This window comes from Sinocyclocheilus anshuiensis, unplaced genomic scaffold (assembly GCF_001515605.1).
Source record: "Sinocyclocheilus anshuiensis isolate Anshui unplaced genomic scaffold, SAMN03320099.WGS_v1.1 scaffold184, whole genome shotgun sequence".
In the NCBI taxonomy this organism is placed as follows: domain Eukaryota; kingdom Metazoa; phylum Chordata; class Actinopteri; order Cypriniformes; family Cyprinidae; genus Sinocyclocheilus; species Sinocyclocheilus anshuiensis.
The window spans coordinates 677383-691631 of record NW_015557077.1 but is presented as its reverse complement, the minus strand read 5'-3'; the positions used below and the strand labels follow the sequence as shown (position 1 = coordinate 691631).

At 34.0% G+C, this 14249-nt stretch overlaps 1 protein-coding gene across 2 annotated transcripts in view; it reads left to right on the top strand.

Annotated features, from left to right (window-relative positions):
• Positions 1–9804, top strand: part of LOC107676818 (microtubule-associated protein 4) — a 77229-nt gene extending 67425 nt beyond the window's left edge. Inside the window, exons 13-18 of one of the 2 annotated variants that reach the window (XM_016471501.1) lie at positions 1906–1953; positions 4056–4148; positions 4540–4621; positions 5390–5502; positions 7415–7586; positions 8934–9804. In XM_016471501.1, the coding sequence (XP_016326987.1) occupies positions 1906–1953; positions 4056–4148; positions 4540–4621; positions 5390–5502; positions 7415–7586; positions 8934–8941 (516 nt within the window). In that variant the 3' untranslated portion in view covers positions 8942–9804. Of the gene's footprint in view, positions 1–1905; positions 1954–4055; positions 4149–4539; positions 4622–5389; positions 5503–7414; positions 7647–8933 lie in introns of both variants that reach the window. The other variant, XM_016471502.1, reaches the window with a different exon arrangement.
• The last annotated feature ends 4445 nt before the right edge of the window (positions 9805–14249 follow it).

Below are 14249 nucleotides of genomic sequence, written 5' to 3'. Positions count from 1 at the left end.
TGTCAAAATTTGGTTGAAATAATGTTACATTGTCATTCAGTGTAACACAGTATGCTTACAACATGCTTATTCTGACGTGTACATATTAAAATATATAAAAGAATAAGGGAGCATATTAAATTTGATGGTGTTTTAAATGAGTAAAAAAATCTTACTGACAAAGGATCGTGGCAAATTTTAAAAGTGTAAAATTACAACTAAGTATTTGGGGTGAAAGTAATTAGTCTTTTAATATGTCATAAATTGATTTTTGTTGTAAATATGCCTGGCAAGATTGTTACACTGAATGACATTTTAGTGGGTCTCTTCTGTAAATCTGGGAAAAATGTATGATATTTATTTTTTGCTCAGAAAAACAAAAACAAAATTGCAATTAAATTAAACAGAAAACTTAAAAAGAAAATTGGGGAAAAACAACAACAATTTAAAGCAGTATTACACTTAATGTTTTTATACTTAAACCCTTTTTCGTCTTTGACCCATATATATGTTGCACACTTAGGAAAAAAAGTACAGTGGTGATGCTTTGCAGTTTTATTTATTTATTATATTTACTATTTACATACTGTTGTACTATTTGATAATATATATTTTTTATTTTCAGTTTTCATTTTAATTTTTGTTTCATAAATTTTATGTGCTTTTTTTCTTTTTCATTGGTTTTATAATTCTGTTTAGCTTTAATTTATTTTTATTTCAGTTTCTCCTTTTAGTAATTTTAGTCATTTTTATTACGACAGCAGTTTCTCTTTTGCAGAATGTGCTGCTGTCTTCTGAAACAGCATTATTTAAACAGACTTAAGTCTTTCTTGCATGACGGTAACTGCGTCCGAAACCTGAGAAATTGTGACGTTACAGGCAGCATCCAGAGGCATCAGCGCAAATCTTCTTTAATATTATTAATTGTATTATTATTATTATTATTATTAATAAAATATTCATGTATCCTTTTTATATATTCAAATATAATATGTAGATATTATATAGAATTATTACATAATTATAAAACAAGTAATAATATAATATATGCAATATATGTAATTGTTTTACTATATAAAATGTATGTTTTTTGAAATATATCATTTATTGTAATTATTAAATATTGTATATATAATTAATAAACAATAATATCTTAATCAGATGTTAACATCATGTAATTATTCATTAATAAATATCCTTTTTTCAGCTTTTAATTGCATTTCTGGAGAAAAATAAGCACATCAATCATTAAATATTCTCTATATACTACAACACTGCCTTGTAAAGTCACTGCCTTTGGTTTTGGACACAGCTCTTCTGTCCTTATTTTTCTATCTATCTGCAAACAGAGTCCTGTTTTCCAGTCTAATGTGATAATGTGAAAAGCAGCATGATTCACATTCCTTTAGAGTGTCTATTCTGCTCATGTTGACGTCTATATTAGCCTTTTGATATGTAAACTAGCTCCAGTCTTCATAATCATTATTCATCACTCACGTCCTGAAGTCACAGCTTCACTTTCTGGTATTGCATCCCTCCTCTCATGTTTGTGGTTCATCCTGGTCTTTTTCCTGGCTGAGCTCTTTCGGTATGACTCTCTAACACTCTCCTGTTCCTGAGGAACGTCTCCTGTCACCACAAAGAGCTCAAGAGCGTCGTCTTGTATAAGTGAGGTTTTAAAGCGAGCTCACAGTTGTGTGTTTGGAGCATGAAGACGAATCATGCATGACTGGAGTTTGTCCACGTGAGACTGTCACGCTGCACTGAAGAGCGTTACTCACCGCCCCTGTTCCTGCCTCTTCCTCTGATCCTAAAGCTTTCCTGCTTCTCATATGAGGTTACAGTAGGTTTTAGCTCGTCCCATCTCCACACGTACAGTACGAGCGATTGACTCGAGGGCTGTATCTGCGCTTGTTCTGCCTGCAGGTCTCAGTGTCTCAGAGCTCGCCCTCCAAAGAGACCAGCCAGGGCAAAGTGAGTTCATCAGCTCATCACACTCACCTCTGCACATCTGTCTAACTCCCCTTCTCTTCTCAATATAGCCCACACAGATCTGACATTACAGTGTGTGTCTTCAGTTGTAGCGTGATAGACTGAGAACTGTTAAATTAAATATTATATGGAGTTTATTTGCAAAAACCGATAACTCCAAAAATCATGTTTTTTATGATGTTATGTTTTTATTCTTTTATTGTGTTAGTTAGCTGTATTTTTAGTTGTTTTTACTTCATCAAAATAACCCAACTGCAGTTTGATTGAAATTAATTGAATTAAAGCATCAAATTAATTTTTGAAAGTTGTTAAAAACAGAGCTATCTGTTTTTGCAAATGAACTCTTCATATATAGTTAAAGAAATATGCCAGATAATATTAGTGTAATAGTTTCATATGAAAATGTTTTAACACATTTTAAATATTAAAATTCGTTTTTATTTTTTATATTAAATTTTTTAATAATTGATATGAATTAATTAATTGAATAAAATTGTGTGTATGTATTTTTGTGTATAATATATATTTTTGTGTTTTTATGATATTATATATTTTAATAGTATATATTTAATATGTTAATATGCCAAATATTTATTACATATTTAATTAATTAATTATTATAATTAATAATATATACTTAATAAACCTAAAATACACACATTTCTCTTATATACTGTTACTGTGTTATTGTTATTTAAATGTTATTACTTTGATTCATCTCAAATTTTAGTACTATAATAAAAAATAAATGATAGAAAATATACTTAAGTATAAATTATTGAGTTATTTATATAACTGTTATAATGTTCATTAATATTTTATACAATAATGTTTTGATATATATTCAGGATTTATATATAATTATGTTTTTCAATAAAATCGAATTAATTAATAATAATAGCAATATAATAAGAATATAGATGTGTGATTGTATTGCTCATTTTCTCAGCAGATATTGATATCGGATGGAAAAAAACACATTGTTCAGCTAGTAATCATCCGTCTTTCCTTCTGGAGATCTTTGGGTGCTTACATTGGGTTTTTAATCATCCAGTCATTGTTTATCATATATTAGGGCTGCACGATTATGACAAAAATCATAATTGTCGATTATTCCCTTGAAATTGTAATTGCGATTATTAATTCCGATGATCACAATTTACATTGAATGCTGTTTATGCCATTGTTTGATGCAACTGCATGCTGTATTTTTATATGAAAATAATCGAGCAGAAAACACTCTAACTGAAAAACCTTTAGTGCTTTTCTATAGTATTAAGCCTCAAATGTCAACTATACATCAGATTGGTTTCTTCTTTAAATTATAAAAAAGTTAAAATATGAATGGTATTATAACGTTATACTAAAACTAAAACAATGGAAAAACCCTTAAGATAACATGTAGAAAGAAAAAAAACGCATCTTAAGCACAGAATAACATAAGTGGACTTTGAACGATTAATTGCCGGTTTGAATGATTACGTAATTGTGGCATCCATAATTGTAATCGCGATTAGAAATTCGATTCATTGTGCAGCCCTAATCATATAGTGTTTGGCTCTTGCACCTCATTATTAAATGCATATTGCACAGTTTGGGTAGCACTTAAGAAAATGCTGGCTGTAAATAAAATTATAAATAATTATAATATTGCTTAACCCTTGTTGGTTTTAAAATGTGCAGCAGTGAACAATCACCAAAGTAATGACATTGCATTATTCATAGACATTTTTTGGTGACAGTTCACTGAAAAGCCCGTAGGATTTGATCTGAGTATCCCTGCATCACAATGTCCATTAGTAGCTCACCAACCAGATACTCATCAATCACTCATCAGTCATTTCTGTTTTGTATCAGTTTCATTCACTTAACTGGTGATTTTTATTAGCTAGGTTTACAAACGAGAGGAAGCGGTGTATTTAAGAGCCCTAATGGTGTTCACACTAACAATCAGCAGGGTGTCTTCACTGTCAATGATGCTAGTTGCTTTCAGATGCTTCTGCTTGTGTCCTCTGTTGTCTTCCCTCTCTAACCTGAACCTCCCTGGTGTCCCGTCCCTCCCGGCCCGCCGTGCTGTGTTGTAGGTTCAGATAGTCTCCAAAAAACTGGACTACAGTCACGTGACTTCTCGCTTGGGCTCCAAGGACAATATGAAACATGTTCCTGGTGGAGGGAACGTAAGTAACGTTACTGCATGCGGTGTAGCCGTCGTTCAGACAAACACAGACAGTCACTGTGCCACACGATGCAGTCAGACCCAACAATGAGACGCTTTCTTCACTTAAGAGCTGGGAGAAACGCTGCCAAATCCAATGTTGCTGAGCTGCATTTTCCAAAACAGCGTTCCAAAGCAAATCATGGTGACAGCAGAGGTTTGCATTCTGGACGTTTGTTCATAATCTTCACTCACACTAACTGAAATCTGCTGCGTTGCTCTCTGAAATCTCTAAAGAGTTTTTAGAGATGTTTTTCATCACCTTCAAGGTTCAAGCACTGCTTGCGACGTCTTTTATTTTAGCAGTGGAGCTTCTATTTGAGCAGCTTCATCAGATGATTGTGTGTTCACAGGTCCAGATTCTCAACAAGAAGGTTGACTTGAGTAAAGTGGCTTCAAAGTGTGGCTCCAAGGCCAACATCAAACATAAACCAGGTATGATGAAACCGTAAATAGTCATTTAAATGGCTTTAAAGGGATAGTTCACCCAAAAATGAAAATGTGATGTTTATCTGCTTACCCCCAGGGCATCCAAGATGTAGGTGACTTTGTTTCTTCAGTAGAACACATATGATGATTTTTAACTTTAACCGTTGCAGTCTGTCAGTCGTATAATGCATGGCAATGGTAACAAAATCTATGAGAGTAAAAAAAACATGCACAGACAAATCCAAATGAAACCCTGCAGCTCGTATTTATATAATTTTTTACCTCTAATACACCACTATGTCCAACTGTCTTTGAGCGCGCGCACGGCATCCGGTGCGTGAGGTGTGTACGCGCTCTGGCGTAGTTTACGTTAACGGGTGTGTTGATATCCAGGTATTAGAGGTAAAAAATGATATAAATACTGTTCGGTTTCTCGCACAAACCGATCGTTTCATGTGTTAGGACATCAATGTGTCGTCACGAGCCGCAGGGTTTAATTTGGATTTGTCTGTGCATGTTTTTTTTTTACACTCATAGACTTTGTTACCATTGCCATGCATTATACGACTGATAGACTGCAACGGCTGGACTTAAAAATCATAATTTGTGTTCTACTGAAGAAACAAAGTCACCTACATCTTGGATGCCCTGGGGGTAAGCAGATAAACATCACATTTTCATTTTTGGGTGAACTATCCCTTTAAAGCTTTCAGTTCCGTCTCAGTGGCTGTCATCTCAGCTTTTAGACCAGTGCGTTGGTGTGTTTTTCTGTAGGTGGAGGCGAAGTCAAGATCGAGAGCCGTAAGGTGAACTTTAAGGATAAAGCTCAGCCCAAGGTGGGCTCAATGGATAATGTCAATCATGAACCTGGAGGCGGGAACGTTACGGTGAGTTTGGCAGGAAGAGCAGTTGCACAAACCTCTGAGATGTTATAGAAGCCAAGTCGTACTTTATTCTACATTTAGACAATTCAGACATTTGAATTAAATATTTGAGGTTGTTTAGTGTTTAAAGGAATAATTCACCCAAGTATCTGTAACACTGCCCTGCATCCAATATTTGTTTTTTACTGAAAAAAAAACAGTCTGTTTTGTTTGAGCACATCACACTTTATCACAAAATACGATGCGTTTCATAGCGTTTTTGCTTTAGACAAGCATTTGTGCGGTGAAGAAGTCTTGAATTACATCTTAATCAGCAGAAAAACAGCACAAACACATGATTCCTGTCTGAATCTGAGCCACATGACAACTATTCGTTCAATTCTTCTCAGCACATTTTCACATGTATGAATCATTCTCAAGACGTGTTATGCGTAATCCTAATTTACACTTTCCTTTGCGGATTCTAATTTAAATTATGCATTTTGAATATTATTATATTTTTGTTTTTTTTCAAATCAGCAGTATACAGGGCTGTGTTATTAATCATGTTGTGTGAAACCTCTCCTGATTTCTGTACAGTATAAAAGGGGATGTTTAAAAGAGGACTTTCAGGAGGCTTAGCTATCTTTAATATATCTCACTTTGTGAAGTCAAAGTTGTTTATTCTCGGTGAAATGTTCCTTTAAAAGCTGTTTTATTTTAAATCAGTGGTGAGTAATATTACACTTGCATGGAAAGTTTAAAACATGCTGATGTGATTTTTTTTTTTATTTTTCATGCTTTTGTGTTTTAAGTTCATGTGTTTTTACAGTTTTCATTCCATCCCCCCCAAAAAATCACTTAATATGTGTTAAAAAAAATAAAAAGTTACATTTAATTTCTCTGGTATTTTAAAGACAAGAGTAAGGACTTTTGTCTGATTGGAAAAAAGACTTGCTCTGCTGGGTTCAGGCAGATGTGTGATAGTGATGTCACCTGCCCCTCAGCCTATGGCCATCCACCTCAGTCACATGACCACTTGCTCCGCCCATTATTATTTTGCACCCATCCACTCTGAACACACATTTGTGATTATGATCACACTGATACTGTTTTTAAACTTTAACATACGTTTACTGAGACTTTCGGAAACGGCATGAATTTTTGGACTATTTGCTACATCTGTAATAAATATTAAACGGGTTTAAATTAAGCATGTTTAACAGAATAATGCTGCAGTTTACATTGCAGTGTGAATTGCAAGTTTTATTTTGGATGAAAACTTCTGTTTTATGTGAGCATCTGTTCATCATAGTTTTAAGTCTTTGTTGACATAAGTTTAGAATTATTGAAAAGTTTTATTAAATTTTATAATTTAAGTATAAGTGCATATACATATGATTGGCACGCGTCTCCGTTTGCATGGATTTCTATTCATTCCCATTCATTTTCGTAATTTTAAGGTGAAAATTTGAAATTGAAGGGGAATTCCGTTCCACATGATAGTTGATTATTTTCTATATGTATGAAATTTTGTCATAAAATTTGTCATGATTTTTGATTGTAAAGTTTTGCTTTGTTCACTGTACAGATAAACCGTACCAGTGTAGTTTAATTTTATAATAAAAAAAAAGTTATGTAGTGATTAAAATATAAAACAAATAAATAAATCTGGACAAATATATATATATATATTTATTATTATTACATTTATACATTTAAATATTATATTATTAAAATATTTTTTAAATAAATGAATTAGTTTTAAACCGAAAACTTTGGATTATCAAACAGGAATTGAGTCCAATATGTCTAAACTGGTTCTGTATATCAGCCATATTCCTTCACCATGCAAGGATTGATTTATATTGTGTTCAAGCGTCCACCTCCATCTCCCCCTCATCTCTCGTGTTGACGGCCTGCTGTGTGTTTCTAGGCTGAGGGGGCGCAGGAGACTGCTGAGGGCAGCGGGGCTCCCTCTAGTGGTGTCTCTGCCACCCAGCCGTCAGCCGGCGCTGCCCAGGAGAATGGGCTGAAGGAGGCCGGCCCCTGCAGGAGTGAGGAGCTCCGGGACCCACAGGGCCTGGACTCGCTCATCCCTGAAACAAGTAAGTTTGTGTGTAACCCGGCCCGAGAAACCCAAAAAGACTAACCCCGTCAGACTAGAGGTCCTTTAGAACTGAAGACTCTCATTCACCACATTCACATTCCATTCCTCACATTTACTGCTAAATATTATTGGTTTCTACTTCATTTCATACACACTATTACTTTGTGGCTTTTTTTTTCTTTAGCTCTCAATTTTATGCTGCATGTGAATTGTTTGTTATTCTGTTGTCTGGTTTACCACTGTACAAGAGGTCGACCGATTAATAGTGTAAAACCAATAATGAAATGGGGGGGATCTGATTACTGATTAATTTGTCTGATTGTATTATCAAAATATTGAATAAAAACACTGAATGTAGCATTTTATTTTTTTGTTTTAAATTAAGAGCAAAATATTGAAAGTAAAATCAAATTATTTAAATTAAAACATTGAATATAAAATTTTTGAGTAAATTCAAAATGTTAAAACAAAATGTTAAATAAAAACATTAAATGTAACTTTAGGTAAAATCTAAATATGCAATAAAAACATTGAATGTAGCATTTACATTTTTTAAGTAAAATCAAACAATTAAATTAAAACATTGAATATAACATTTTTAGAGTAAATAAAAAAAAAATTAAAGTAACATTTTAGGTAAGATCAAAATCTTCAATAAAAATTGGAATACACATTTTATCTTTTTAATTACGCCAAAATATTGAATAAAAACATTGAATGTAATTTTTTTTTTAAGTAAAATCAAAATATTGAATAAAAACATTGAATGCACATTTAATCTTTTTAATTAGGTCAAAATATTGAATAAAAACTTTGATGTAACATTTTATTGTTTAAAGTAAAATCTAAATATTAAATAAAAACATTGATGTAACATTTTATTGTTTAAACTAAAATCAAAATATTGAATAAAAACATTGAATGCACATTTAATCTTTTTAATTAGGTCAAAATATTGAATAAAAACATTGATGTAACATTTTATTGTTTAAAGTAAAATCAAAATATTAAATAAAAACATTGATGTAACATTTTATTGTTTAAAGTAAAATCAAAATATTAAATAAAAACATTGATGTAACATTTTATTGTTTAAAGTAAAATCAAAATTGAAAAATTGAATATGACATTTCATTTATTTTAAAAATAAAATCAAAATATTGAATAAAAAATGAATTATTTTTTAGGTTTGTTTAAAACAAATTGAATGTTTCACTTTAGTTATAGTACAATTAGTCTGTTATTGGTGCAGATGAATCAATCGGTCGACCTCTGCGCTGGACAGATGTTTTTAAAGCACAGTTTTCTGATCTCCAAACTGTTTTGACCTTTTCTTATTTTTCAGGCATCTAACTCGACTTTTGCTGTCACTCTGCCCCTTTCATTTCACCCCCGACCTCTTCCTCTCCTCCCCTTGTTTATGTCCTGTCTTTCTCCACACTCTGATGCAGATTGAGTCTTTCAAGATAAATTTCCGCGAGAACGCCCGGTCTCGCACGGACCACGGTGCAGACATCATCACCTGGCCCGTCTCGGGTGACAGCCCTGTCCACTCCCACCTGCTCCGCAGCAGCGTCTCGCTCAACGACTCCCTCGCGACCTCTCACACCACCCCGGCCCTCCTCTCCTCCCAGGAACAAGGGGGCGATGTCGGCTCGCTCACCGGACTCCGGACATGATTTCTGTCTTCTCATTGGTCCGCTGCTCTCTAAAGCCCGCCTCCTTCCATTGCTAAGACTCACATGATTGGTGTGCTCTCTGTTGACGGTTCTGCTCGGTGAGGCTGTACAGACTACAGTCATCAGGATGTGCAAAACATGCCCTCAGTTGGAGCGAAATCTGTAAACTCACTTTAACATGGCTAAACTCACGCTACTCACACCTAGCAATCAGCACACCTGCTACATCACTTGTTGTAGAGCATGAATCTAGTATTCATAATCAAACCTGCACATACCCATCTGATCACCACATGCAAACACATCTGGATCCATCTGGACATCATCTCTCGCTGCCTTCAAGTCCTCATGGGAAGTTTGTGCTTACGAGTTATTTACCATGCGATCGTGTCATATGAAAAATCACTTTTTGACAAAATCGAGCTTTCTTTTAGTGCCAAAGCAACAAAATTAAGAGCAAAGGATGTGCATAAAAGGGTTAGTTCACCCAAAAATGAAAATTCTGTCATTACTCACCCTCATGTCGTTCCAAACCCGTAAGACCTCCGTTCATCTTCTGAACACAAATTAAGATATTTCTGATTAAATCCGAGAGCTCTCTGACCCTCCCATAGACAGCAAGGGTCCTACCACGATCCTTTTTTTTAAATATATATAGTGTAGAAACCATTTCCACTCAGAAATTGCTAGTAAGTTTCACAATTACATTCAACGCATTAATTAAACATGCAATTTTAACCTCTTAACTGTCACCCGTCCCCTCTGTGGGAAGTTTACTTCACTATATTACAATTAAATCCTAATCTAATCATGACAAACTATATATTGTTGGAAATGTCTAAGACTCCTAAATAGATATTTTACCACTGTTTTTTGTTAAAAAATTATGTAGGAAAAGTAATAGATTAATTTATGACAAGAGTGCACCTCAAAAATCTACGTCATAACAGGAGTTCTGACCTTTGTCACAAAAAGTCTTCGTTGCATCACACTTTAGAAATCATCAGAAATTATATATCAATTGAAAACTTAAAATCTCAAAATTCATCCTTTGAAACCCATTTAAAAATCAGACATTACCATGAATATGGTACATCAAAATCATGTTACAAAATGTTTTCGTTCATGAATTGTAAAAATGTAAGTTTGGATCGTGCACTTTCACGTCTATTTTCAAAAATGTGAGTGACAGTTAAGGGGTTAAAACAGAAAAACAAACATTTTCTTGTAAAATATACAGTTTTATTTACTACTACAAAACGTAATTTTTACAGTGGCGTCTTTAAAAACATAATTCAACATTTAATGTATTCAACATGTTAAAAAAAAATGCAATTCTGCAGGTTATATATTTTTTTTTTTTTTTTGCAGCTAAGAGGTCATGCCATGATCTTTTATTGGTTGCATGTCTTCACATCATACATCTTCGCAGAGCTTACCAAACTTTGATAAGCTTGCTTTTCCTGTCTCCACGTTCGCATGCGTATAAATGGAAGTCAATTAAACGTGTAGTGCGAACATCCCTTTATGCCTAAACAAGTATTTTCTGAAACATTTACACTTAAAATGGCTAATAACAGCTTTAACTTGGAAAGTCTAGATTTTGCTAGATTTTGTAAGCACGATCATTCCCGCTTGATTTGAAGGCAGCTTCATTCAGCATACAGGGCTGTCATGTGACCCTCGCTCACCTCACCCTTGACCTCCAGTAGAGCTGACTTTGAAGCACATAGGCTTTCTGAATCTCTCTAAAACTATTCTTGATGTGTGTGTTTGAGTGAATACTGTAGCAATGACCTGTGTTGTTAAACGCTTTCTTTTGACTCTTCGTTTTATTTTCGTGACCAGCGGATGTTTCCTTTTCCTCGTTATTGTAAAGCAATATAACGTCTCCTACAATGCCTATAAGACATGAAGCTCCATGTAAACGCACAGCAAACAGCGCTCATAGTGTCAAACGCAGCTCCAGACGGCTTCGTGAACGTGAAGAGGGTCTGAGGTGAACGTGTTTCCTTGTGGAAAAAGAAGTGCGCTTGTAGTGTACCTCAAATCTTAAAAGCACATTTAATATATTAATTATAATATAATATAACTGAAATAAAAGCCCACTTAAGTGTATGTAAAGTATGCTTTCATAACTACATACATACTTAAACACTCTTTGCTATAATCTGAAATTAAGTTTTACATTAAATTACATTTTGAGTCATTATTTTAATAATCTTTAAAGAAGTACACTTATTTTGATGTGCTGACTAACATACTAAAGCACATGTAGAATACTTGATTATTAACATTTGATTTAATTGTTACGTGCTCTGAAATATTTCGGTTTAATTTATTTTACTAAACTACAACTTCATTACAAATTTGTATTTAAAAATATATTTAAATACATGACCTACAAGTTTCAACAGAAATGACATTAAACTATTTTTCGTTTTACGTACATTTACACTTTAACCATCAAAGAGAAAAGAATTACGAAATTGCATGTAAAGATGTAATTAAGTCCTACTTAAGTGGGTCAAAAAAAGCATTCCTAAGTTCAGCTTATTGCATTTAATATAAATTTAAACCATAATACAATTTAATTTCATTTACCATGCAATTAAGTGTCTGAAAACATTACGTTCAATTAACACTCAAGTATATTCTTTCAAAGTGTATCATTTCCCTAATACTCTTTTTAAAAGTATGCTAAAGTGTGCTTCTTTTTCACAAGGTGAAGGAAGTAGATGTTGACTTGATGCACGAGGGGTTTCTGTTAGCAATGAATGGTTGATGTTTTGGCATCATGTACAGTAGGTACAGTATGTTTTTATATGGAAGTGAGGGTCGAGTTTGTGCCTGGTACCGATCGCATCCTGCCTTTGGAGGGACGCAGAGACAGAATGTCACGGCCTGAAACCTTTTATGTACTTTTAATAGTTGCTTATGAGAAATTGTGAGTGAGTCTGGTGGTGGTTTGAATTCTTCTCTTATTGCATACATTTCTGCAGGTCTTTATTAAGAGTAAAAGCTTCGCATTATAGTGTGATCGTGTGAGTGGAAAGGATCCTGCGGGGTTTTAACAGTGGAGCCTGTAGCTTATTTCCTCTTGTAGCATTTTCTGTTATACGGTAGTTTATCTTCAGATAGCCTTTTTGAGGTCGCACAGACTCACACGCTTGACATGTAGCCGCTTGGTTTAGTGTCCTTTTGGTGTAATAACAGGGTAAGCGGACGTGGCCCGCCCTTCTTTTTGTGTTATTTTCTTCTTCAGCTGTGGGCGGTACGGAGGTCGGACAGACAATTTTTAGCACACTTTTCTTTTTATGAGTATGACAAATTACTGTTGCATCTGTTGCTTATTCTCATCAGACCTCTTTAATCCCAGAACATGCAAAGCAATAATACTGTCAGTGTGACAGACCCCAGATTTTAACTTTTAGAAACCTACATCATGCATGACAGCGTAAAGCATTCAGATCATGAAATATTATGCGATTGATCGAAAAATTGACGAATGCATGTCCTTGTTAGAAAATCCAGTTTTTGAGAGGTAGCTTCGTTGAAATAAGGTTTAGATAAATACAAGTAGGACAGTGTAACTTCATTGTGTATTCTCATTTTTAAAGATTATTTAAATAACTCACCTATATGAATTGGTGGAAAATGCCAAAAAAATGTTTTTTTGTCAATTTACGAATTGATGATTTTGGGGCAATATTATTAGTAACTTCATTGTGTATTCTCATTTTTAAAGATTATTTAAATAACTCACCTATATGAATTGGTGGAAAATGCCAAAAAAATGGTTGCATGAATTTACGAATTGATGATTTTGGGGCAATATTATTATTTATAGTCTTTTTTTTTTTCTTTCCAGGAAATGAGAAGTGTGTAAATATTAGGCTAAAGTCTGAAGGGTTTTTTTTTGGTTAAGGACCTGTAGTCTTCGAGGACCGTAATAATGTTTAGCAGCTGTTTGTAGTGAAGAGGTCACATTTGAATCGGTTCCCTGTGCCTGAATGAACCCTGAGAACAATCCTACTATCATATATAGCCTCTTTACATGTATTTACAGTTGATTTCCCTATGGCTTTACTGCTGTCTCTGTCAATGCATTTAATATTGGCATAAAAAAGACATCTGCAATGGTCAAAGAAGCTGAGGGCTGATATTATGCACCTTTAACGGCTATTATTCATATTATTGTCACTTTGGCCCTGCATTTTTTTCAATGGAAAAGGCAGAGAACAAATGTATTCAAACTATATTAAAGCACATGTATTTGGCTGCCGTGTGTTTAATGTTGTGGCGAGCTTGGTAGCGCTTATGCCCAGGTGATGCCAGGTGGGTCACGTCCAGATATTTAGCCCATGTCCTCTTAACGTCTTCTAATAACTTCTAATAACCCTTTATGTTTCTATGAATCTTAGTCTTACAGGAAAATTATACTCGGAATAACACTGTCAAACTAAAATGAGGGGATTGCATTGAATGTGTTTCAATTGCACAGATTTTATTGTGCCATGAAGGACCAGGGCATCCTGTTGAAGCAGGGAGAGGAGAGGTCCAATTATTGTTATTAATATTATTATTACGGTTATGATTTTTTGTTTTGTTTTTCTTATTTGGGAGTAATCTGGGAGAGATATTGCCCTGGAGCCTAATTACACTCTTAAAGATGTACAACCCTAAAGTAACATGGAAACTAAAGAAACATGACATTAATGTGCTGTAGATTCGGTTTCTCGAGATGCAGTAAGAAGCTCTATGAGGTGATATGAACAGAACATTCAGGCTGTTTGCCAGACTCATCATTTGCAAGGTTTTTGTCGGGTTTGTTTTTCCGAAGTTTTTCCATGAAAATTAAATTTCATTATATTTTTTTGGTTTGAATGAGGTGTTTATTGTGGTTAATTGTTAACTATGATGTGATTATTAAAGATTAAATAAAATAAAGTTTAAAACATTATGTAGGTTGGGTTTGATCT